The following is a 27,992-nucleotide window of genomic DNA, read 5'->3' as shown; positions in this document are numbered from 1 at the left end:
TCACTACGACTGACTAGCACAAAAAAGAGGCGTGGCCTAAACGCTCCTTGTTGGCACCGGAAACGCTCGTGTAGTTATCACTCTAGGGGGAGATAACTCTATGACTACGTCCCATTCGAAAGCGAGATGCGATTGCATTTGTCGTAGAAGAGTTGTTAACTCAGTCTTATCCGCACATAAAAGGGAAGACAACTTCTCTGACACGTAGCATCTCGTTAGCAAACCATGAGATGAAAGTAGTAGTAGTAGTATATCGAGCGTTAATTTGCTGTGTCATGTATGAGCAACAGAATATGTAAAAGTAACGACAATGAATCACTTTTTTCTTTCAACCATTAAAGACTATAATTAATTGATTTATAGTCAAAATAGTTGACATTGCTTTCACTGATATTTAATTGTGAAAGACAATTACATGAATCTGAATGTTCAATGATGCGATGCACATGTTTTCAATTGTTTCTATTGAAACATTTCAGTAAAATGCTTGGTAAAAAAAGTTTTTGTAGATGGCTTTGATAATATTTATATAGCTCGATGGACAAAGCTGTTGTTGATGAATTTATCTTGATGCGCAATGTTGGGATGATGCAACAATCTTTCAAAAATTGCAAAAAAACTGACTGGAGTAATTAAATTAACCCGCAACTCTAGCGTAGTTTGCTTTTTTTTAGGCCTCATCTGAGCTGTCATTAGTATAGACAATCATAATTTAAAAGTAGAAACGTACGTTAGGCAATTAAAGTCTCAAAAAATTTCTGCAAACAGATATAATTGAAGCATTTATAAAACTGGAAATTTCAGTATTTATCTTAGTTTTCTTCTCCCAGTGCTGAACTGGAAAACAACCAGGTGTTTCTATTATGGTGGTTTTGTAATAAATTCTATTATTGAGTATCGCGTTAACTGTTCAACCAGTGAGAAGGAACATACTGTGATTATCTGTATATTTATACAAAACGGAAACATTGCTCTTAAACAGGCCATCATTAGGAGGGATGTTAGCGTTCTGGTGTTTAAAGCCTGCAAAAACCTGCAAACTAGATGAGCAGTAAGCCTGCGAGAAATGGTAGAGGTAGTAAGGTCTAGTAGTCACAGGGTAGAGATAGTAAGGTCTAGTAGTCACAGGGCAGAGATAGTAAGGTCTAGTAGTCACAGAGTAGAGATAGTAAGGTCTAGTAGTCACAGGGTAAAGATAGTAAGGTCTAGTAGTCACAGGGTAGAGATAGTAAGGTCTAGTAGTCACAGGGTAGAGATAGTAAGGTCTAGTAGTCACAGGGTAGAGGTAGTAAGGTCTAGTAGTCACAGGGTAGAGGTAGTAAGGTCTAGTAGTCACAGAGTAGAAGTAGTAAGGTCTAGTATTCACAGAACAAAGGGCGTGAGGTAGTAAGGTCTAGTATTCACAGAACAGAGGGCGTGAGGTCTTGTAGTCACAGAACAAAGGACGTGAAGTAGTGAGGTCTAGTATTCACAGAACAAAGGGCGTGAGGTAGTAAGGTCTAGTATTCACAGAACAGAGAGCGTGAGGTCTTGTAGTCACAGAACAAAAGACGTGAAGTAGTGAGGTCTAGTATTCACAGAACAAAGGGCGTGAGGTTTAGTAGCCAATATATGATTATTTCATTACTTGAACATATGTATCTTCATTGTAATAGATTTTGTAGTCATTACTGGTTTTTCTTGGTAAAAGAAAGCTTTTGCAAAGCGTATAATAATGAAAGACTTTTCAGTAGAGTTCCAGGAAAAAAGCACGAAGGGGTTTTTCAGGCCATGAAATAACAGGTGACAGATGTATTGAATTCCATTCCCACTGATGAATATGTAAGCATAGAGCTTAAATGCACTTTTTGGTTGAATTGAGAATAATGGAGTACTTTTTATGTCCATTATGTAGTTTGTTGCCCTTAGGTGCTTGATTTTAGTCCTGTCTACATACGCTAGCCTTTCTAGTATCTTTGTCTAGTTTGCTCAAAGACACACATGTTAGAAACACTGCAGAGTTTGTTGTCAACTTAACAATATATTAATCAGATTCGTAGCAAAAAAGCAGTTACGGTTAATAATTACAAAATTAGAAAAGCGAGTAAACATAAGATTTATTAGTAAAACAAAGTTGAAAATATCTATTTGCGATTTTTTATCCAAGTTCATCACAAAGGTTTTTCTACAACAGTTTGGCGCGTATTGAGCCTGTTGTGGCAGCCTGGTGGCTGCCTGCTTTGTAGATTAGGTGAGGAGGTCACAGGTGTTTTGGTAAAATGGGTTTAGTAAAATATTAGTGGTAATTTCCTTTGGCTGCTTGTATTAAAATAAAAGGTCCGCACATCCAGTTATGAAAAGTTGTGAACACTGAGAAGAAGTTGTGAACACTGAGAAAAAGTTGTGAACACTGAGAAGTTTGATTAGAGAGTATTACAAAAATCTTTTACCATCTTCGTGCAGCAAACTTTATCTAATAACTAAAATAAACCACTTCTTCATAGTAAATTCTGCAAACTGAACCAATGACTAGAGTGTTACTGAGCTTGCAGAAGGATTTACTTGCTAAGTGATAATAGTCATACTGCACTTTTCTGGCTTACAATAATTTCACCGTAAATCTTCCTCATAGTTGTATAGCATGGTAAGTTAGTAATAATAAATCTACACATGTAATATGTACATATTACTGAGTGTATGAACAGCAAATTACATAAAACATTTTTATGGTAAAATTAGCTTATTCCTTCTAGTTCAGTAATTGGTTGACAGTCTTCTTTCGGACAGAAGAAAATGCTTGGTATCGTATTAGAATTGGAATGTTGCATCCTTTTTGATAACAAAAATGTATATATCATTTTATTACGACTAGTACGATAGGCAGTCCTGTGCGCCGTGACAGATCGTCATGAGTAATAAGTATAAGGAGATTTATCTGGTGCTTTGTTAAGCTTCTGAGCAGTGTAATGGTAGCATGCTTGCTGTTGAATCTGATGCCTTGGGTTTGATTCCTGTGTGAAGCAGTTTTTATCACTTTTAGCAGACAGACAGACACTTCTCTTATTATAGTGAAAACTAAATGAATGCCCGGCGTTGCTCGGGTAATAAAAACGGACATGAAAATTATTTTTATTCAACATATACAGCATTTACCTTTCTAACTTTAGAACTTCATATCATGAGAAGTGTTTTTTGTGCAGTTCAAATGAATTAAGAGAAAAAAACAACTGTAAAGGTTTTTGAACTTTGTAAAACAACTGTAACTTCCAAACTTCATATCATGGAGAATACGTTTTGTGCAAGTCAAATAAATTAATAAACAAAACAAAATAACTATGAAAGTGTTTAATGTAAATGTGAAATAATTATCAAGTAATAGCTAAATTAAGCCTGTTTTGCTATGATTACAATAAAACATGATTTGGTAATGGTACAATTAATTCGAACTGAAAAAAATAAAAAAATAAAAATCTGGAATATGTTGAATTAATAATTACGATTTGTGCATAGAAGTGTGTGTATATAAAAAGGTTACTGTTCCACTAGAAGCTATCCATCAAAACTTTGAATACGACGATACTGGTACCTCTCGATACTGGTACAAATGAAAAAATGAGATATCATACTGTCTTTGTCTGGTTCTTTGTCTGACGGAATGGAGAGAGAATGTAGAGGCTATTCCTACTCGAGATAATACAATTGTCCGTGTGTAAAGTATTAGCCTTTACTGATTTAGCAATCGACTTTTACGAAAAACCGGAAAAAGAAGTGTAATGCACATTTGAAATTAAAACATCACATTAAAAAATTACAAACTAAAAAAATTGTTAATAGTAGTAAAATACTAGTTTTTAAAAAGTTTCGAAAACATAAAATCTGAAAGGTAATTATAGTAGTTAAGAATCAAAAGCGCACAATTGGCACTTTTGCACCGTTTGCGTGTGCCTACGGTAGCCTATATGATAAGAGTGATAGAATGCTAAGGACTGTGTAGCTCAGTGGTTCAACGCATGGTTTGAAACTTGTGGAGACAATTTCCGTAAGTTCAAATCCAGCACGCTGCGAGCTTTTCATTCCAAGATTTTAATAGCTATAACTATTAAAAGATGATGACGTCAAACTTTGAGATTTATATATATAAATTAAGCGAACAACTTTCGCTAAAGGCAATGGTTGCACTTCCTTTTTGTGCACAATGACTTTGAGAACATTATTGTGGCCATACACTTTATAGAACACTCTGCCACTTTTCATGGTAAAAGCAGACCTACGTAGGTTTTGAACTAGTCAGATAGAAGTTAAGATACAGGTTTAGGAAACCATCGAAAGTCAAGACTCTCACAACATCAGGGAAGACTAAATGAGAAACGTTTTTTCTCCATAGTTTGCATTGTGCACGCTCTGCGAGCCACAACACTCACACAGTAATTTATTAAATCCATTGTTTGCGTCAGCGGTTGCTATTAAGCAGCCACTATTCAAGGAAGCTGGTTGGTTGAATACAGTGTACACATAGAACAATAATTCGCTTGCCTACGTGACCATAGAAATTCTCTACGCTCTCGTCTCCTATTCGTTTGATTTACTGCGTGATGCGGCTCGAGCTGGTCACGACTAGAATATAATGCAGAATAAATTAATATGGTTGTATATGAGCAGGGAACCTCGCCGCTCGTGCAGCAAACATCAATATACGCTTGAGGTTCAAGGGCATTCGGTAGCGAGACACCGATACGGCTAGACAAAATTTTACAGATTAAAAATTTGAAGAAACAAGGTTGGTATTATTTATTATAGATAATTACTGCAATTCTGCTCACATTTGTTTCTGTTAAAATGAATTTTATTGTTTAGCATTGCCACCTTCTCTCAGTAGCAGCTGATTGCTTTTAGGCTGAAGGTTCCAGTCTTTCTTCTATTGCATAATGAACAGATGTAATCCTTGTGCTATTATCTTGCCACTAGGCTTGTGTGGTGACCCTATTGTCAGCTGGCGACCAACTCTTGCTAGCGCTCACTGGGCAGGCTGAACCTGGCTATCTACATGTGGCTAGAAGTAGTGGATACGACTGCATCTCACACCGATAGTAGTTGCTAGCCATATGTGTGGAGAGGCTAAAGAGAGACGAGCTTCTTCAGGCGAACCCCAGTCAGCTTCTAACTTCGACATGCAAGGTCAGCACATAAAATAAAGTTATTTATGTTTGCATTAGAAATATTTTAACTGTAAATATTTTTTGCTGCTCTTATTGGAGTCTTTCGCTGAAATTTTATATGTAAAAACTGGATTAGACTAGGAATTGGATTGCATAAGCTAACAAAAAGCCAATTTGTTTATAAAACATCCGCAAAGCGAAGATGAATGATAAACGAATAGCTATCTAGCACACATTGTTAATAGAATATTCATAAAGTGGCGAAAGTAATTTTTTTATGATAGTTGATTTTGCTAGTTAAGCGTGATCACATCTGACTCTGCCCCTGACTCGGCGATGCTACGCAAACGCAAGAGCGACGGTTTTCCTTGGTGTGAAAGGCATAAGCTAAGGGATCATGCTTTCTAGCCAAACACAAAACCGTATTAGTAATCAATTTCCTTTAGTTGTAATTCTACTCTTTGCTTGCCTAGTAATGACTGCAGGTAAAGTAGCACGCGGAACTACTTTCATACTGTATGCAAACTGATCTCTAAAAAGTCGGGTAGTGGAACAGATTAACTGTTTAATCCTTTTGACACTTGATGACAGGTGAGCTATGTAATAATGAAAAAGAACCATAGCCTGCGTTCTTTTAAAGCCTAAATAGCCAGGATAGGTCATCACTGCTTTGTAAGTGTTCAGTGACCATCCACTGAGAAAATTGATTATAATTTTGATGCGCGTCTACATATGATCCCTTCAATTTGTTTAGTACAATTTTAATAAAGATTTGATAGACATTCCTGAGTAGATTACAGATTGTTGAAGATTTTATGTTTAATGCAATACTTGAAGTCAGACCATGTGACTGAAATACAGGCTTATATAAGCGTTCCTTGCATAAGTCTCCGAGTCGCTAGTACTATGAGGAGTGTCCTCCTCTCTTACTAGCTACTAGAAGTCATATTGGATTCTTTAAGCAATCTGTATTATGTAAGCTCAATTAGAAGCATCTTATTAGTGCTGCCGGCATCTGCGCTGCTCTCATGCCGTGCCGTGCTAGCTGCCAGTATAGACAGATTTGCCATTTAGATAGTTTTAATTTTAAATAGCTAGGAACTTTAGAGCTACGACCTTAGATAGATTATCCTTCAAAGAACTGCCTAGTTTTAGCAACAATTCGAAATCCTCTGGTAACAACTCTCCATATCCCTTTAGATGAGTTTTTCCAATGTATGTTTTTATAATTTATTCTGGAGATATATACAAAAGAGATGGTTTCGTGTAAGTTTCAAGACTTCATTGATGATGTCCCTAGACCACAAGCCTGACCCGATTGGTCTATAATACCCTGTGGTACCAGCTTAGATTTCAAAGTGATAAATCACCCATATAAAAAGATATATATTTCTTAACTGATATCTTGTGACATAGGAATTAATCCAGTGGCATTAGCTAGGACTTGAAAAATACAAGAGAATGCTTTTATGATTTGTTTTCTGTCTGATCTGCTAAAGAGTATTGTAGATCGATAGCAGTTCATGCACTCTGCTGGCTTTCTATTCACATCCTCAATATGCTTATATTGTGCTTGCGTAATGAGCATTCGGTTCCCATTGTTGGAGACACCCGCTAGAACATGTCACATGTTGTTGGAGACACCCGCTAGAACATGTCACATGTTGTTGATGGTAACTGGCTCATTCATGCTAGTCATTCAGAATTCCAAATAAAGCTGCTGTAAATACCATTTTATAATGCCGAGAATTAAAATGTATTTTTGTTCACCAGTTATTTGCTCTGCTTCAACCATTAAAAAATTAATTAAAAAATAACAATTACAGGAAATTGTTAAAAAAAAATCATAACAGAATGAAAAAACATTACAGGAAAAGCCATAAATGTTGGTTTAGCCCATTTTTAAACCTGGACTGACAGAAAAGCTAAAGCTACCATATCCTGCTGCTTATGATTAGCAGAAATAAACAGAAGTTTTCCGTGTTCTATATTGTTACCCCATGACACATAGAGCTAAGTGTTAGTAACACTGTAGCCTATTGTGGTTAGCCAACGGTATTAGGAGGCTTGGTTTAACCAGCCAATAATCGAGCATCAGTGTTTAAGGTTGATTGATGAGTAGTGTTTCGAGCTGCAAGTAGATGTTTGTACTAAAAACAGTAAACGTATAGATATGAAATTGGCTTAACAAGTTATGAAATACCATGCAACTTGTAACACCAAGACTGGTGCCATCATCTCTTACTATTGTTTCTCTAATCAAGCTATCAAGCTATCACAGAGAATGGCAATGTGATTGATTTGGAAGATATTATGAAGGGTCTGTCACCGCAACCAGTGACAATATTGTACAAAAAGGGTAAAAGCCTTGAGATCCTGCACTTCTATACTGATATTATGTTAGCCTCACTGAAACGCAGCATGCTTATATGTAGCATCATTGAAAACATAGCCTGTGGGCGCTTCATAGCGTAGACCAGATGTAATCTATTTCCTAAAAATTATCATCACAAGGTGGCTCAACTAATGTTCAATACTAGCTTGATAGTTTGTCTGGTAAACCTGCAATACTCAATACTAGCTTGATAGTTTGTCTGATAAACCTGCAATACTGTACTAAAATATGCACAAAAGCCAAACCTGATTTTTCACAACGTGCATAGCTGATCCCACTGAAGATATTTGTGTTGAATAAGGAGAAGTGGCACATTGGCAAGCGTGTCGAAACAACTCCTCTAATTTTTTTAGTAGCCCCACAACAGTCTTTGCTGTAAATAGTGTTTATAATTTTGCTGCATAACCTCAATTCAACTGCTGGTTTTATGTCTAGCAGTTTCAACTCGTGTGCAGACATGCAGAGCCTTAGATTCTGAATACTTCAGCCAGTGCTTAGCAAGAATGACCTGTTTTGAGCGGTATTAGCAGGTCAATAGTACAGTGTGTTAACAAACTTAATTTGTAAATTAAAATTAATCTCTTTTGAATATTTAATATTTTTAATATAAACTTAACATATCAATTGCAAGTTTTAAGGTATTTTAAATAAGCTCACAAGTTCGCCGCTCCTTTGTTTATAGTAACATATCACAGCTCATGGTTATAGTAACATATCACAGCTCATGGTTATAGTAACATATCACAGCTCATGGTTATAGTAACATATCATGGCTCATGGTTATAGTAACATATCATTGCCATAATTCTGTTTGCAACTATTTGAGGTTTTAGTAAAATGGAAAACTAAAATTTGAGACAACCTCAATTAAATGTAAAATCTTTCATAAAGAACCACTTGTGTGGCATCTTGAAAATAATGAAATTTTAACAACTACAATGAACTGGGTTCTTGGCTATCACAGCAATACTTTATTTCAAGAGCACCAGAGATTTCTGTTTCTATAGCTAGAAAATTGAAAATTTTAAATTTAGTACATACGTAGGTACTATACAAACAACAAATGTTAGAGCGCAATGGTGTCTTTGTGGAGATACGAACAAACATCTAAGAAATGCTCACAACTCAACTGGCTAGGGAACAAGGCCTCATGGCACCCACTGCCTTGTAGACACCATTGGCTACCAGCAAATCATGGAAATCAATAGTAGACACTAGGCAAGGCTTATTAAAAGGTTGACAGCACCTCCATTTTCTCTAACTCAACGTAGGTTAAGTAGATCTCAGCTACTTATAGGCTGGTGCTGTCGTGTTCTAAAATTAGTACTTTGGCTGACTGCTGACTGCATAATTCTTTACAGCCACATTTCCAGTACACTCTGTAGGTCCTCTAAATAGGTAATGAAATCGTGAAAATGCAACAATTTTACTTTTGAAAGAAACTTTGTCATGCGATATGTACATCTCAAATTTCAATTTATCTAAAACTTGAATTATTATAATGCTCGACAAGGTGTACATGCGATTCTTCAAAACAATTTAATGAGATATGTATTTTAATATACTTTAATATAGTTGGAGTTCAAAACTGAAATGCTGCAAAAGGTTAAATGCAACAAACAATTTGTAGTTTAAATTATAAACTTAACAATAAATAAATAGATTTGTAAAGTTGTGAACATGACTGTCAACTGTGTGATGGGTGCTCAACGCAGCAATAGCCGTAAGGACAAACATGATCTTCTCTGTCTGCATGGAGCTGCTGCTGCGAAGTACTAGCAACTCTTTTAAAAAATGAAAATGTCATCTTTGGTCTAAAACTAGCTCAAAGAGGTCTATGGAATATTTGCTCTGTAGGATACTATACTGCAATATGTATGTGTGATAATCTTTCACTGAAATGCTAACAGCAAAGGTCATTACCACTGCGCAATTACCCTGTAGGCGGAGATAGACCGGCAGCGGGCAACAACTTGGGCAACAACTTAGGCGTATACAAGCCGAGATATGCCAGGGTGCAAAACAACCAGCCAAGTTCCCCTGTACTCTCACGAACCAACAGTCTTCCTGCTACAGATAGATTTGAAAGTACGTTGGAACCGAGATCACCAGCCATGCAGAACTCCGCATTCCACTGTAAGTTATCAACAGTACTGTAGTTATTGCATCATTTTATAGCACTCTCAGTTGCCTGAAATCTAAAATGCGCAACCTCTAAAAAAAAGGTAGGCCAAGTCTAATCTCAGCATGAGATTCTTTAACTAACTAGTAAGTAACCTCTACTGGAGGGAAGGCTAAGTCTTGGCCTAAACTCTCAAATTAGTAACTTATAATTATGGAGAGGTTGTTGCGTCTAATATTAGCCTAAGATCTCAAATTAACAACCTATATGGTGGTAGCTACTCCTAATATTAGCCTAAGGTCTCAAACTGGCCACCTATATGGGGGTAGCTAAATCTAATATTAGCCTGAGGTCTTAAATTAGCAACTTCTATTGGGTTAAGTAAATCTAATCTTAGCCTGAGATCTCAAACTAGTAACTTCTACAAAAGCTACAATTGATCTTAATTTGAAATCTGAAACTAGTAACCTTTACTGCGAGGTAGCTGAGGTCTGATTTTAGCCTTAGATCTCAAGCTAGTAACCTCTATGGAAAGGTACTTACTTGAATTTATATCTTCATTCAATCGTCTACTGATGATTTGGAGTCTAGAGACTTGGTAGAGATTATACATGTACTTCTATAATAAGGAGTCTGCAAATGGTCTTAGCACATGTATTGTATAAAAATTGCAAAAGTTTTTGATATAAGTTTGATACTTTTTTAATGTTATGTTAGCTTCGCTAACAGAGATATGCACATGCCTATCCGTAGCATGATTGAAAACATAGTCTGAGATCTTTATTGATGCTAACGTTTGTAGGCTACACTAACCAGCTGCTGGCTGCATGACAGACATGTTCAGTATATGTTGGAATTTTATTGTTGTCGATTTGTTGACGGGTTAATCTGCTCAATAAAGTAACTACCAGGTCAATCAGATGTCATTGGATAAAGATAACTCCGATTTTAGAGTTATACATAGTCTTCAGCAAAAGTTTGCTGCTGACACTCTGTCAGCAATAAATATTTTTCCTCCAAAGCACTCTTTGTAAGGCCTAGTTTAGTAGATTGAATGTTTTTAGTGTCACTAAAGCTGAAAGCTGGTGGAATCCTAATTATACAATTCAGATGGAGACCATGACACCAAATCTGATCATGAGACCAAAACTTACATCATGAACACATTTGTGTGTGAATATAATTTGCGACAAACTAAATCTGTGAAAACTTATATCATTAACACGTTCGAGCTAATGTACTTTTCAAAGCCTTTATGCGCCACTTGTAAAACGATTCGTAAACTGACTTTGTGCAACAAATAGTATTGTACCGAATGACACTGTCAGACTTTTGCATTCCTGTATGATTAGCCTCAAAAACTCGATGAATGCCGCATGGAAAAGTACCGTGAGCTCAGTGAGTTGCATAAGCAAACTTGTCAGGGCATAATAAGGAATAAGTTAGTTACAGAGTCGCTAGTTAGTTTTAAGCAAAGAGATCATTTCAGTTTTTAACATAAACCTTTGAGCAAGCATAGGTTGGTAGTTGATGCTCGGATATGAACTCTATACCGCTAGAACCCTGGCATCAATGCTTTTGGAACTTATGACCACACGCATCCATTCTTTTTTAGTTATAGCCTAAACTCTACTGAAAACAAGGAACTTATAATAAAAAAGTTTAACCACTAGAGTTTTTTCTCTACAATATCTTATATCTATTCTGCTGGTAGATTCTGGTTCAGTGTTACCTATTTGTTTACAGACCCACCTGTAAAATGTAACCACAGGTAGATTTATAGCTATATTTATAACTATAGCTATATTTATAGCTATAAATATAGCTATAGCTATATTTATATCTATAGCTATATTTATGACATCAATGTTATTTGTATACCGGTAATTCTTTTGAGCATCGCGAAACGTTAAAAAAAATCAAATTGTTTAAGTGTCAGTAATTGGTATTAATAAATTTTAAATTAGGTGAAAAGTTCCACCATTATTTGAATAGAGGAATCGTGGCTCACATCGGTCTTGCAGGATAAAAGCAACTGGAGCATATTCATGTAGAGGTCAACAGTGTGTCATCACACTATAATGGCTACATTCCCGATAGACAAAAGTTCTGTTTGCATAAAAAGATTACGAGTCAATGTAGTGACCTTCACCTAAGCAAGTCCTGTGTCGAATATCCTGTTTAGACTGGTTAAACTAGCACTAAAGCTAAACACGAACAAGAAACATGCCACAGGCCTGTAAGTGAACATAACATCTGAAGGCTTAGATAACAAGATACATTAACTCAGGCTGGGATGGTGTTCAGGATGAACCAGTAGCAGTACCAGAAGCAGTACCAGAAGCAGTACTTCTGCTGCAACTTACCTATACTAGTACCCTGGCAGCCTGGTGGGCCGTGAGAGATCGTCAGATGTGATAACTATAGGCACAATTAATCTGAAATGCCAATGGTTGATTGGTGCAGGTGTTAGAGTGTCGGTCTACCATGCTGAGAGTCACAGGTTAAAATCCTGCATGCTGCAATCTTTTTTCCAACCTTCAGCCTTAGCTTAGCACAGATGGACAAACATACACGACTCATATTATAGTAAAGATTGCCTTCCAGAAGCTCATTAAAATGACATCTGGTCAGTGCCTTTCTTCCTCTGGGAATATATTTACACACAGTAGTTTATAATTAACAGTGCTGTGTGTCTCAGAACCTCAGTCTATATTACAGATGATGGTTTGACAGAAAGGCAACTCGATCTGAACTTGCAGTCATTGTTGTGGAACCTTATGGAGAACAGTAACAACAACAATAATAAACACGGTCTGGGCGGTAAAGTATACAATTCATGCAAAGAAGTAGAAGACGACCATATATCACAAAAAAGAAAGTGAGTCGATTAAGCATTTGAAATATGCATGAGAGTGTTGTTAGAGTTGTCTTCTCTGGTTGTGGATATTGTAGCTCTATTAGTAAACATGTAGCAACAGTTTGTTTAATTCAATATGGTAATGGCCTGATTTATTGACAGTATATAAATCTTTAGGCATCGATATTTTCTAGACTGGAATCCAATTAAGCCTTCAGTTTGCAGGCTTCAAAGATAGTCCACGTTCTAGCAAAGATCTCTATTTACTATAATCCTTATTTAGAAATTTAGAAGAATAAAAAATTTGATTTACTGTTGATGGCTTGATTCGCTCTGGACTGATATTCCGGAGGGTGCTGTCAAGAGCAAGAGCTTGGCTGTTGTCTACAGTGATAGTTCACTGAACAAACTTTTACAAGGCTGGAGGTGATCATGTCATATGACCATGTTGTATGATCATGTGACCATTCAGATGAGTTTACAGCTGTGTAGCACACATTCACAGATTACCTAGCCAATAAATCAAATGCATCTTCGATACATATTATTTTAAGCAAAGAGACTTTCCCAAACCCCGAACAGCGTCTGCTAAAAATCTTTACATAAGGGTGTGACAGCGGCAAAGGCGACTTAGTTTATGAAAGTCATCAGCAAGCGCATCACTTCACTCGAAGAATAAATCTTTAAAAAAATTTGTTATTGTTGTGTTTAATATTATTATTACTATTATAATGATACCAAACTATCCAAATAACTTTATTCAGATGCAAACAATCCGTGTGAGATTTTTAGAAATCTATGAGGCAGCTATTGCCTATTGAGAGCCTTTTTATGTATAAACTTTAATTTTATGACTAAAAATGTTGAAATTGTCACAGTAGTCCTTCGATTTTTATTTCTATATATATATTTCTCAAAGTAAGTGTGAGTGTCGCTCGTGTTACGATGCCCCTGTTAAGAAATATTTTTGGTAAGGTTCAATTACTATAACTGAGGTCAAAGCCAATTTTTCTCATGCAGACAATTATATTGTCTCCGTGAAAGGAGCTTCGACACTATCTCTCCGTTCAGTCAGACAAAGACAATATCTCATTTTACATTTGTACCAGTATCGAGAAGTACCAGTATCATCGTATTCAAAGTTTTGATGGATAGCTTCTGCTGGACAAGTAACCTTTTTTATACACACACACTTCTATGCAAGAATTGTTATTGTTAATTAGTTTTGCATATTCAAGATTTTTATTTTGTTTTCTCACTTTGTATTAATTGTATCATTAGCGTTATCATTAACCAGGCTTAAAGGTGTCACTAAACACACTTCTCTGTAAAGCTGCAGTCCATATGCCTCCTGCTATCTGCCTTTGTGTGTATGATCTTTGTCTGGGGGCTATTTGGTTTGCCAAGATTGCAGGCAGATGATGTTGAAGTTCCCAGATTTAAATGTAATGTAAATGACATGTACCCTTTAATGACTTACGCCTGTTAATAGAACAGAATGGTATGCTGTTGTAAGTTCTTCAAAAAGTTCCAATGCTGGGAAAGTTTTTGCAGAATTTCAGTGCTAGTATGATATCTTTCACACATCCATTTTCAGTGCCAATTCATGATATATTCTTTCATTACAGAGTTCAGAGGAGAGTAAGCTTTGCTGATTCAGTCGGGTTAGACTTAGCTTCTATAAGAATTGTAACAGATGGAAGAGACACACCCCCCTATTTAGGAACCATCTATGACACTGCGGTAACAACGAAAACTATTGAGCCTCTCGTACCATTGTTCGCCCAGCCTATCGCGAGGTTCAGCAATTTTTTGAACGATTTAATGAACAATAATGTCTCCTTGGAATCTGTCGATGTCAAGGAGGAATCCGTCACCGGTTTGGTGAAAGTAAAAAACCTTTCCTATGAAAAGTCTGTTGTAGTTCGTTACACTGAAGACGAATGGCGGAGCTACCGAGAGACGACTTGCTCATACGTTTCTCCAGTATACAGCCAGCTTAAAGCCAATGTGCACGATACTTTCTCATTTCGAATTCAACTAAACTCTAGCTGTTCTTTATTTGAATTTTGCATTTGCTTTCGGTGTCAAGGTTGCGAGTTTTGGGACAACAACAGAGGAAAAAACTACCAGTTAAGAAGACAAGAGCATTGACAGACCCATACTCAGATCTGAAAGTGTAATTATTTAGAAGCGAAACCTCTGTGAATTTATCAGCAGAGTGCTGAAACCTAATGTACATACTATTGTGTTTTTAAGTTGTACAGTAAGTCACCTAATCATATGTCAAAGTGGCACAGAAGAAAGCGCGTCACTTTCATGTCTTTTTCGTTGCTCAATTAGCCCTCCCATCAGCCGGTGCTGGATTGCTGCTGTCAACCTCTCCTATTATTATCACCATCAGTCTCTCTTATTATTATTATTATTGTCAGTCTCTCTGATCACTATTATTATTATCAACACTTTTCTTTTTAATAACAAACAGTTTTATGAAATTTTAAAAACATGTTTTTGTAATTTAAAAATCTTATGTACATAGAGATAGTGCTAGAGATTGGATGGTGCACTTGGTGGGATGTATACTGAAATTAATTTGTTAAGAACGTTTTGGTGAATAAAAATTTTTAAAATTTTATGTCACATTCATGTTCGAGTATTCTAATTTTATGTTAAAGTCCAGAGTTTAACTGTTTATATTTAAGATGTAATAAAATAGAATACTTGGGAAATATTTTGAAAAGTTGGGTAAATCCATTTTATCTTTTTCTTGCTTCTGAAACACACCCTACTCCTTAATAATCTCTGAATCTATTCCACCAGACAGACAGACAGACAAGGTATTTGCTTTCATATCTGTGCCACAAATTTTGTTTATTTCATAAATAACTGCAATAGACATCCTTAACGAATACCATTTTAAAAGTTGACAGATACTGAATTATTATTTTTTTAATCATCTGCGTGACCGGCCATCTTCAGGTCACGTAAGGAAGTTTTATTGTCCAAGCCGGTCGCCATGACAAAAGAGTTGATTGATGACCATAAATGTTTCTACTTTGCATGGAAATGACCTGCATTTTGATAATCCATGAATCTATTATAAAATGCTTAGTAGACACTCACAGTTGGTCTTAAAAACAATGTCCACCAGCTATAATAAATACTCGGAAATTAATTTTTTTTGTACATGTATAAAATAGGGCTTATTAGTAACACAATCTTATTTGGAGAAAAGGCCACCATGGCTGACAGCAATTGAAGTGTCAAAAACAGAGACATATAATGAGAAACTAGTAGAATAATAAGCAGCTGGTTGCAGTTAAACCTCTACCGCTGTTGCTTTAAATTATGAGAGTTACAAGACATAAATTTTCAGCAAATACGCATCTGCACATTTGAAATAATATTCAACACGCAATCTTTGGAGTTTCTCGAAGCATAGCAGTTTCACAGGTGAAGAGGCTGGTGAAAATTGAATAACAATCTTTAATGATTAGGAAAAGACTAATTATGTATTATGTGATAAATTAGTTTGCATTTTGCTTACTCGTGGTTAGAGTAACATTAAAATATTGTCTTTAGTAAATAATAGCTTATGAATTAATTTATTTTTAGGACACATCTATGTCACTGCCAGAGAGTCCGGTTTTGAGCCTGTAGAATAATTTGCAGTGTATTCGTTTAAAACCGTTCGCTGCAATATGCGAAAGTTCTAATATTCAGAGTACATCTTAGAATTCATTTCATATAGTGAGGTTTTACTGTAGAATGTAAAGGTTTTACTGTAGAATGTAGAGGTTTTATTGTAGAATGTAAAGGTTTTACTGTAGAATGTAGAGGTTTTACTGTAGAATGTAGAGGTTTTACTGTAGAATGTAGAGGTTTTACTGTAGAATGTAGAGGTTTTACTGTAGAATGTAGAGGTTTTACTGTAGAATGTAAAGGTTTTACTGTAGAATGTAAAGGTTTTACTGTATAATGTAGAGGTTTTACTGTAGAATGTAGAGGTTTTACTGTAGAATCTAGAGGTTTTACTGTAGAATGTATAGGTTTTACTGTAAAATGTAGAGGTTTTACTGTAAAATGTAGAGGTTTTACTGTAGAATGTAGAGGTTTTACTGTAGAGTGTAAAGGTTTTACTGTAGAATATACAGGTTTTACTGTAGAATGTAGAGGTCTCACTGTATAATGTAGAGGTTTTACTGTATAATGTAGAGGTTTTACTGTAGAATGTAGAGGTTTTACTGTATAATGTAGAGGTTTTACTGTAGAATGTAGAAGTTTGACTGTAGAGTGTCAAGGTTTTACTGTAGAATGTAGAGGTTTTACTGTAGAATGTAAAGGTTTTACTGTATAATGTAGAGGTTTTACTGTAGAATGTAAAGGTTTTACTGTAGAATGTAAAGGTTTTACTGTATAATGTAGAGGTTTTACTGTAGAATGTAGAAGTTTGACTGTAGAGTGTCAAGGTTTTACTGTAGAATGTAGAGGTTTTACTGTAGAATGTAAAGGTTTTACTGTATAATGTAGAGGTTTTACTGTAGAATGTAGAGGTTTTACTGTAGAATGTAGAGATTGACTGTAGAGTGTTTCACTCTAAAAAGGTTGATGTGCAGATAATTAAGACAGAATCGGACAAAAATAAACATTTTTAATCTGATGCTTAAAAGCTTACGGCTGAAAAGTGAAAAGTCTTGTCTAACAATCATTTACGTAAGCCTAAGAGCTCAACTTCTAAATCAGTTCACAATTTAGTCATCAATGACAGAACTGATGCCATTTATTTGCTGATAGGTTTATTGATTCATCACTTGTCTATCAATGCCAATACAGTCTCCTCTATCCATAATCAAACTTTGAACCTGATGATATTCTGATACACTCTAGGATGCGTTCAAAACCTTATTATATTGGTACAGAAGTGTTGCTAGCTGGCTATACATAAGAAGGGACTTATGCTAGACTTTATATTGTAAACTCTAGTTTTCCGTACAGCAGCGATCCATCTTCCCTTATCATGTATGTATTTTATGCATTCCTTCCTTTTATGCTCAACCAGAATGTCATGAGGAAAGTAATAAAATATGCACAAAAAGAGACCATTGTTTTACCTGGTCTTACGGTGCCTCGATATATTGCTGATCTGATCTTCAAATGATGCTTGAACTGGTAGGCAATAATGTAAACAACACAAAATAGGCAAATTTTAAAACGGCATATACTTCATCGAATGGTTTATTAAGAGAGTTGTCTTCTGCTTTTGTATGACAACTCTGCTGATAAACGTAGTTGCATCTCAGGCATTTTACTTCCTCATTGTTGACAAAAATAATGCATTGAAATTTTTAGCAAAGGATACGAGAAAGAGCAGGAGTTGTCCACACTTAACTTATTGTAATTTTTCATCAACGAAATATATATTACAGTTTCGTATGCATAGTTACCAAAATGGAAGGTGTATGTAACAAATATAAAAACTAAATAAGCTATATTAAGAAATACCGCTGTGTCATTGTGTGTGTCTGTTAGTCTGAGTGAACTTCATTTATTTTATTCTATTTTTATCAAATATCAGAGTTTGTTTGATTCTAAAACACAAAAAATCCTTAGCCTACACTTCATTTGGCTTTAGCTAGTACATGTACAGCTAGCTTGTATATGTACAGCTAGCTTGTACATGTACAGCTAGCTGTACATTTGTTACAGCTAGCTGTAACATGTACAACTAGCTTGTTGATGACTTTCTGCTAAGTCACAAAATGTTTGGCTTCAAAGATTCATTTGGTTTTTGAGAACCAGCCTTTTACGCACCCACTTGCTGACATTCTGATCAAAATCGAAAGAAATCGCGGGCATCGAAAAGTTTAACGCTAAGACTACCTACCTCTTCATTGGACTTATAATAACAAGAGTTATGGTCTACAGTGTGTACAATACTTCAAATAATATCAAATAAACTACCATGAAATGTAAGAGCATATTAATTTTTTATATACTGACACTTATAGGGTTGATGGTCTACATAACACCTACTCAGCCAAAACTTTGCTAAGCATTTGAAACTGATTTCTACACTGAATGATATAACGGTTCTATTTTCTTGCTAGAGTCATACTTCGTATCGGCAGCAGAGATTATAATTATACCACTGCGATCACTTCAATGTCACTGTGTTTCCTACTGGCTTACATTCTTTACTGTTTAAATACCGCTTAAAAATAATTGTATAAAAAATTACAACAAATTTAGAAAGGCTAAAGTTTAAAATAATGTAAGGGTTCTTTTCTGACAGCGCAAGAATTAGTTGAGTATCATGCTCCGTGCTATGTATGGTAGCTAATGCACCATTACGCTATTGAATTTTATTGACATGTTTATACATTTTAGGATGTGCTGATTCTATTTAAAGAAAAAACACATTTTTGAATGTCTAGTCAACAACCAAATAAATTATAATCAATGTCACAGTGCCAGAGGCTTATGACATAAACAATAGACAACTCACAGTTTTGATTAATTCAAAAACATTTTAAATTGAAAACATTTTAAATTGTTCCAACATTGTATGAAAACTTTGTGCATGATTAATAAATAACACGAACTGCAAATGTCGATCAAAGCGCATACAATTGTTCGTGTATTCTGAAAGAACTTCATGCAATTTATCTTGTAGTAGTCCTCGTAGTAGCTAATCATGTAATGTCGAGATGGATTTTAATAGTCACATAGCTATGCTTATCACTGATCAGTATTTCGTTGTTTAACAAGTCATTTACAAAAAGTTAAGTTTTACACTCCTACAATATTAGCTGTAAGCACAGCATTGTCATCACTTTAATGTTTGTGTCATCATTTTTAACACTTTCCAATTTATTCTTCTCACTATTAACCTCGAATGAGGTGAAAGGTGTGTGACAACACTGTGCCTTCCTGTTTTTATATTTATTAATTTTTTCCATTTTTGCTTTTTTTACATTTAATTTGCAATAAAATTATCATAGCCAATAAAAACATGTTACATCATTAAGCTCGGCGGCACTCAGGATTATTTTTATTTTCAACACAAATATAGTATTGTAAGTGTTATTTTAGCCTGCAGAAAGAACAGGACATGTTTTCTTTATTTCCTCTATGAACTGTGAATTCAGCGGCAAGTGCCTCCAGAATCTGCAGGCACCTCACAAGTCTGACTCATTGATGACTGTAAGACTGAGCTAAGTATGAACCAAAAAGTAAAAATCTCTGTTCATGATTCAGTAGAATTCATCGCTTCATACTATAAAATCCCTTCCATGCTTACATGTCTATGCGAGAATGTGTTATGCAGGCTACTAATATTGTTTGCTATTGATTAGATTGAGAATTCATCTTCTCATCATAGGCCAAATCATGAATCAAAGTTTACCATTAAGGCACTAAAATCAAATTGCAGGTTTATAAACACCTTCACGAGTCTGCAACTTCATTTCTGACAGCGCTTTGAATCTGAAAGATTACTCCAGTAAGTAATCTGATCTGGGATGAAATGATAAGCCCAAATGCGTTAATTTTAGGGATTCGATAAGAATACAAATATTGCTGAGTTGAGTGCTTTATTCTTTCAGTTGTGAATGGGTAGTAGCGGAATACTGGAAGTTGCTACAAGGAGTGGACAGAGCCAACATCACCCACGACAGAAATTGACAGTTCACACTATGACATTGTGTTAAGCTGTGACTGAGGCAGAAAATATAAAAGAGATCCAGCAAATTGTCTACCAGTAAATGTCTCTTTGTTGGCATCTTCATTATCAAAAGTGACAAGTTGACATAAATCTGAGATGGAGTATTTCACTTGTACGCAGTTTTACAACTACAGATTTAGCAGCCTACAAACTCTACTTGGAGTTACACTGCGCTTGCCCTGCATTTGGGTGATCAATATGACATACGACATGCTACTAACTGCTCAAACCTTCTAGCTGGTAGGGTTAATAGGTCAGTCTAGCAGCTAGAAAGACTTTTTTGCTTGCAGTTTTACAACATCCATCCAACAGACGGAACACACTAGTAACCATTCTTACTAGTCTACATGCATCACATATACTCCTACGCGTGTTTGTTAAAATTGTTTTAGGAGACAGAAACTTCTTAGAGATATTTCTACTCCCGATATAAAAAGGCACGGACAACTCCCACAACATTAAACTTCTAACACTTGTTTATGAATTTTACTTTTGCCAATCTGAAGCCAACTTTTCTAACTAGAAAAGATCACATAAGCAAAAGCCTATGCATCAGTTTCAAGCTGTTAGGTAGTCATATGTTTGAGCAATCAGGAAATGAAACAGCTGAAGGAGTTGGATCTCTAGACGCTCGCTACAAGCTATCAGAGAAAGAGTATACCGTGGATGCTCCCACACAGCTGCATCTGATAGTCAAGACTTAGACATGGTCTACAGTGTCCATCTGCCAAGTAGAGCCTCGTGACATGATGATTTAATGGTTTGAAGGTTACTTTGGAAGTAGACGATTTTAAAATCGCCCTTTAAAGAGATATCACCAATGATGTAAACGATATAATGGCGATTTATCTCCCACCTGATGATTTTCAAAGTGAATGATAATGGAACTAAAACGCAGAGGCTCTTTATACTTATTGTATAATAAGCTCATTCCAAGGCCTTTCACACACACTGGCATTCATGAAATAGATGTTTCTAATCATCACGCACACAAAACGGTCTCTTTTCAAGTTACAATATACAAATATAATTTTTCTTACTTGATAATAACCTCGCGATATATCGCGAATAGTTAATAGATGGACGATTTGCGATATATTGCAATTCGACATAGCAAATTTGCAATATGGAATTGTCTGGTGCTTTTTGGAAATTGTGAAACTAATACTAAGGCAATTACCTGCTTGTGGGTTGAAGATGAAAGAACAAACAGTGGGATACACCGTAAAGAGTGTGAGAAAACAACCCTAATAAGAATTAGTAGACACAAGTGTAGAAATGACAAGCGTTTATTATGTAAACAGGATTTAACAAAAAGTAATAAAAGAAATAGTTGCACTTCATACAAAACAATTCTATTGCAAATCAGGAAGGTTTCTATTAAAAAAACACCACCGAATCACCAACAATACCTACATGGTGCATGGCAGAGGCCCTTCACATGGAGAACATCTGGGCCTTTGGTAAAGTAATGGCCATTGTTTCATATGCTCCGAGGTCTATATTCTCCTTGAGGTTATCGCTGTCGCCGGAACTAGGGTATGTCTGAACTATCACGTTCCGGTTTGTCACTCGGTATATGCTTAGTGTAAGAGATTCTTCAATGGAAGCCCATGTAGCTTCCCAATCGACCAGGCCATACGTATCATAGACATAAAGCGCTTCTGTAAACCAGAGCAAACCTTCACTCACATGACAAATTCATCTTTTCATGAGTCTAGGGGCATAGAAGAACTATTCTCTAAAGAAACTGACAGCACATCCCTAAAAATAAAGCTAAAGTCAAGCCATGTATGTCAAGCTATATCCAGCTGGGATGCGAGAGAAAATGACAGCTCTGTTCTTCCCCTGGATAAGAACTACTCGTCTCTAACATTCCGTGTTTAGCTGAAAACAGCCAGCTACTAGTGGCAAAACACTTCCATTAAAAAGTTTTAAGTCAACCAGGATCATAAAGGAATCTCAGCATCACACAAGGCTTCAAACCGGACAGTCAGTCAACCAGCTCACCAGAAAAAGACAGCAATAAGCCCTTGATGTTCATTCATGAATGATAAGCCCTTGATGTCCATTCGAGAATGATAAGCTTATCTTAAAGCTAATTATAAAGCTATGAACAGCACTTGATAGAGCTGGTACGTTAGTGAAGGCAGCAACCGATCCAAATGTGCAAATGGTGTGATACAAAACTTCTGTTTAATTTTTTGATTGTCAAAGACAGCAATAAATGTGAAGGAAAATTCCCAACTACCTGACCTTATAACGAGCGCTGACTACAATTTTTGTTGTCTGATGACAGCCTTCGCTGACTCTAACTCCTTGGCTATTAGTTACACAGCTGAAGACCGAACCTCAATTGCAAGGAACGATAGGACTTTTTAAAACAGTAAGGGTCTACCCTGGTCTGTCACACCAAGACGTAACATGAACTATTAGCGACAAAAATATTGCTAAAGCCAATTATTCTAAAATATGTAACATTTCGTATCATTTTCAAAACGAATGAGGCATTTTATATAGTGCACAATGGGCTCCCAAAGCAAAAATTGCCAACGTGGCTTAGACTTTTGTGAAGCCAAGTCATTCTCAACATTCATGAAAATATGTTTTTAGCGTGCGGTAGCTATGACCTTCCTAAACGTCATCAAATAATACTGTTTAAAATCTAATCCATCATCTTTGAAGACAAATTTCAAAGTTTTTTTGTGTTGACCATATTGATCAACACCAGCTTTGATAAAAAGCTGTATCTCAGGTTAAATTGCATCGATTTCAATTCCAAAAACAGTTTTGAAAAGCTGAGAAATTTGTCTATTACATAAGGCTAAAAAAAATTTTGTGATACGACCTCATTTGTATTGAAAATGATATGACCTGTCACATATTCTTCTACGATGAATACTAAATTATAAATAAACATGTTGAAATAAAAAAAAACAATGCAGAGTTGTTCTCTCACACATGATGGCGAGTAAGCAACTCCTAACACTCTACAATATAGCCTGGATTATAGTGTGATTTTTCTACATACCTAAATCTGGGGGATCCTCAAAGGAAACATGTGGATAGAATGAGACTTCTTTTTTTATGGAAAACCTAAAAAATGAAAATATTATAGTAATAGCCACATTATAAAAATAACAACGCAAACAGATTATAATAGCAGCTACATCATAAAATAGCTCAGGAGTTAGCTTGTTTCTAATCGAATTTAGAGCACATATGGCAGAACCTAAACTAAGTGTTAAAGTATAATTTTTTGTCAATAAAGTTAACTTTGGAAATGACAGCAGTTTGATAAAGGACTCTGAGCATCAAAATCGAACTACAATTCCATTTTGCCTATCCGAGAATGAGCTAAGTGATAAAACGAAGAAACCACTTGTAGACTAACACTGAAATTCCATATTCTACACCCAATTTATTTCAGCGCTGCAGCTTTGTAGGCGCGGGCCAACAGCAACTTGACAACTGATATTCCTAAGTTGTTGATTTGTAGTTTTCAACTCTTAAAGCAGTTATAAGTATCTATTGAATCAAATCCTAACTACAAAAATACATGATTAGCGATTTGTTTTAATTTTTCTGCATCTGAAAATAGTAAAGCTAATACAATAGTAAAGCTAATACAATAATAAAGCTAATACAATAGTAAAGCTAATACAATAGTGAAGCTAATACAATAGTAAAGCTAATACAATAGTAAAGCTAATACAATAGTAAAGCTAATACAATAGTAAAGCTAATACAATAGTAAAGCTAATACAATAGTAAAGCTAATACAATAGTAAAGCTAATACAATAGTAAAGCTAATACAATAGTAAAGCTAATACAATAGTAAAGCTAATACAATAGTAAAGCTAATACAATAATAAAGCTAATACAATAGTAAAGCTAATACAATATTAAAGCTAATACAATAGTAAAGCTAATACAATAGTAAAGCTAATACAATAGTAAAGCTAATACAATAGTAAAGCTAATACAATAATAAAGCTAAAACAATAGTAAAGCTAATACAATAGTAAAGCTAATACAATAGTAAAGCTAATACAATAGTAAAGCTAATACAATAGTAAAGCTAATACAATAGTAAAGCTAATACAATAGTAAAGCTAATACAATAGTAAAGCTAATACAATAGTAAAGCTAATACAATAGTAAAGCTAATACAATAGTAAAGCTAATACAATAGTAAAGCTAATACAATAGTAAAGCTAATACAATAGTAAAGCTAATACAATAGTAAAGCTAATACAATAGTAAAGCTAATACAATAGTAAAGCTAATACAATAGTAAAGCTAATACAATAGTAAAGCTAATACAATAGTAAAGCTAATACAATAGTAAAGCTAATACAATAGTAAAGCTAATACAATATTAAAGCTAATACAATAGTAAAGCTAATACACTAGTAAAGCAATAATAATACAATTTGGAAAAATTTTAACAACAAAAACGGGTACTTTTTTATTTTTAACAAATATCATAGTTTGCTCAACCCTGGAAAACAAAAAAAATCCTTACATTATATGCTTTAGCATGTGCATATACAGCTAGCTTACACATGTACAACTAGCATGTACATATACAGCTAGCTTACACATGTACAACTAGCATGTACATATACAGCTAGCCAACACATGTACTGCTAACTTGTACGTGTACAGCTAACTTGTACATATACAGCTAATTTGTACATGTACTGCTTACTTGTACATATACAGCTAACTTGTGCATGTACAGCTAACTTGTACATGTACAGCTAGCTTGTACATGTACTGCTAACTTGTACATGTACTGCTAACTTGTACATATACAGCTAACTTGTACATATACAGCTAACTTGTACATGTACAGCTAGCTTGTACATGTACAGCTAGCTTGTACATGTACAGCTAACTTGTACACATACAGCTAACTTGTACATGTACAGCTAACTTGTACAGGTACAGCTAACTTGTACATGTACAGCTAGCTTGTTCATGTACAAGCTAGCTGTGCATGTACAAACTAGCTGTACATGTACAGCTAACTTGTATATGTACAGCTAACTTGTATATGTACAGGTGGCTTGTACAGACAAATGCTTCAACTGCTGGTCAGTTAGTGAGCCGAGCAACAAAACTTATACATAACAATAAAAAGTGAAGCAATTATATCTTCAAGAGTCTCTCTGTAAAAGACTCAATCAGTACTTGACATAGACTTGTAATTTAACGGCCGACCAGGTCATGAAATGTCAAATCTTTATCAAATATAAAGAAAATGAGGCTACAACAGGAGAAAACTGTGATGAAATTATTACGAGTAGTGAATCTAGGCTTGTCCAACTACAGCTCTAAACTGTCATATGAGATATCAAAATGAGGCAGACATACTTGTCGTGCAGCAACAGCTGCAGTCTGTCGAGATGGTAAGGAGTGATAAGATGAAATGTGTCGTACTGTATTAGCTCATCGGCAAGCTGTGAATCATCTACTTTCCCCTGAAGATCGATGAGTCTCACATGCCTTGATTCGTGCCGATACAACTACAAAATTCTACCAGCTATTGCGACAGAAAGGAGACAGGACTGGTGTGACCGAATGAACATACAACGGATCATTTTATAGTAGTATGACACTGATCAACAGCAGTGCTCGCGCATACAAACAGGATAAGGGAATATCTTGCCTTGGCTATAAGACTTATTCTCTACTGATTACAAATTCTTACATGATATGTCCCATTAGCAAATTTTAGGTGAAACAAGTTAAAAGCATGGGGTTATTCTTGTTAGGAATGTTAGATATTGCAGGGCCATATACATCATCTTATATGTACCTTACCTTGTTTTCCTAGTAATGACGCAACATTGTTGTTTTTATGATATGCTGGTTAATCTTGACAGAGGCCACTATTAAATTTTAAGTGAGCTATCTGATTGATAAAGCTAATCTTACTATATAAATGGTTGATAGGCCTGAGCTTGTTTTTTATCACAATATCATAGCATCGTTATTATTACTATTTATTTTTATCACAATATCAGAGCATCGTTATTATTACTATTTCTTTTAATCACAATATCAGAGCATCGTTATTATTACTATTTCTTTTTATCACAATATCATAGCATCATTATTATTACTATTTCTTTTTACCACAATATCATAGCATCATTATTATTACTATTTCTTTTTATCACAATATTATAGCATCATTATTATTACTATTTATTTTACCACAATATCATAGCATCGTTATTATTACTATTTATTTTTATCACAATATCAGAGCATCGTTATTATTACTATTTCTTTTAATCACAATATCAGAGCATCATTATTATTACTATTTATTTTTATCACAATATCAGAGCATCGTTATTATTACTATTTATTTTACCACAATATCAGAGCATCATTATTATTACTATTTCTTTTAATCACAATATCAGAGCATCGTTATTATTACTATTTCTTTTTATCACAATATCATAGCATCATTATTATTACTATTTCTTTTTACCACAATATCATAGCATCATTATTATTACTATTTCATTTTATCACAATATCAGAGCATCATTATTACTATTTATTTTTACCACAATATCATAGCATCATTATTATAACTATTTCTTTTTATCACAATGTCATAGCATCATTATTATTACTATTTCTTTTTATCACAATATCATAGCATCATTATTATTACTATTTATTTTTACCACAATATCAGAGCATCATTATTATTACTATTTCTTTTTATCACAATATCAGAGCATCATTATTATTACTATTTATTTTTACCACAATATCAAAGCATCATTATTATTACTATTTATTTTACCACAATATCATAGCATCATTATTATTACTATTTCATTTTATCACAATATCAGAGCATCATTATTACTATTTATTTTTACCACAATATCATAGCATCATTATTATTACTATTTCATTTTATCACAATATCAGAGCATCATTATTACTATTTCTTTTTACCACAATATCAGAGCATCATTATTATTACTATTTCTTTTTATCACAATATCAGAGCATCATTATTATTACTATTTATTTTTATCACAATATCAGAGCATCATTATTATTACTACTTATTTTTATCACAATATCAGAGCATCATTATTATTACTATTTATTTTGATCACAATGTCATAGCATCATTATTATTACTATTTCTTTTGGTATCTGGAAATCTAGTCTTCCAGTAGTGATTACGAATAGAAAACTATGTATGTTCCTCAACAAAACCACCTCAGAATCTAAAGAGCTGAAGTCTACACCACTTTACTCTCTATACTTTGGATAACCTATTTCTGGTAAGCCTAGTCTGGCCTGTAGATGGCCGATACACACCAAAAACATTTGAAAAAGTCTTTTCTATTTTATAGCTTGCTCAAAAGTGCCAGCATATCGTGTTTTCCTTGGACTTCTTGTAATCAAGCCAACACACAGTGATTGAATAGACGGCTAATGAGTTCCATAATGGAACTTTGCTTTCATAGAGCTAAATAAGTGTTCATAGAGTTAATCGAGTAGCTGACAAAAGTAAGCCATACTGACAATATGATACAGCTGAGCCTTAAAATGGCTCTAACATTTCCCTGCAGCTACTGACATTACTAGAATTAATTGCTGTGATGATGCTAGTAGTGGTGGCTGCATACTAAACAACTAGCTAGACATATAAAGGTCACACCACTCATTAGACAACATGTAAATCCTATACTAGTATTTCATC

The 27,992-nt window shown here is 34.8% G+C and overlaps 2 protein-coding genes across 3 annotated transcripts in view; one reads left to right on the top strand and one right to left on the bottom strand.

Annotated features, from left to right (window-relative positions):
- The first annotated feature begins 4,620 nt into the window (after positions 1–4,620).
- LOC137405706 (protein phosphatase 1 regulatory subunit 3B-like) lies at positions 4,621–15,636 on the top strand. The gene is made up of 5 exons (XM_068092065.1): positions 4,621–4,756; positions 4,945–5,154; positions 9,475–9,666; positions 12,374–12,533; positions 14,141–15,636. The coding sequence occupies exons 2-5, from the start codon at positions 5,082–5,084 to the stop codon at positions 14,664–14,666; spliced, it is 951 nt and encodes a 316-aa protein (XP_067948166.1). The 5' UTR covers positions 4,621–4,756; positions 4,945–5,081; the 3' UTR covers positions 14,667–15,636.
- Positions 15,637–21,508: 5,872 nt separating this feature from the next.
- LOC137406617 (GPI mannosyltransferase 4-like) overlaps positions 21,509–27,992 on the bottom strand; it is a 46,293-nt gene continuing 39,809 nt past the window's right edge. For both annotated transcript variants that reach the window (XM_068093221.1, XM_068093222.1), the window contains 3 exons: positions 25,619–25,770; positions 23,267–23,331; positions 21,509–21,899 (listed from right to left, as the gene is read on the bottom strand). In XM_068093221.1, the coding sequence (XP_067949322.1) occupies positions 21,673–21,899; positions 23,267–23,331; positions 25,619–25,770 (444 nt within the window). In that variant the 3' untranslated portion in view covers positions 21,509–21,672. The remainder of the gene's footprint in view (positions 21,900–23,266; positions 23,332–25,618; positions 25,771–27,992) is intronic.

The sequence above is a fragment of the Watersipora subatra genome, chromosome 10 (assembly GCF_963576615.1).
Source record: "Watersipora subatra chromosome 10, tzWatSuba1.1, whole genome shotgun sequence".
NCBI classification, from domain to species: Eukaryota; Metazoa; Bryozoa; class Gymnolaemata; order Cheilostomatida; family Watersiporidae; genus Watersipora; species Watersipora subatra.
Note: the sequence above shows the minus strand (reverse complement) of the source record. Positions and strands in the feature narration are given on the sequence as shown.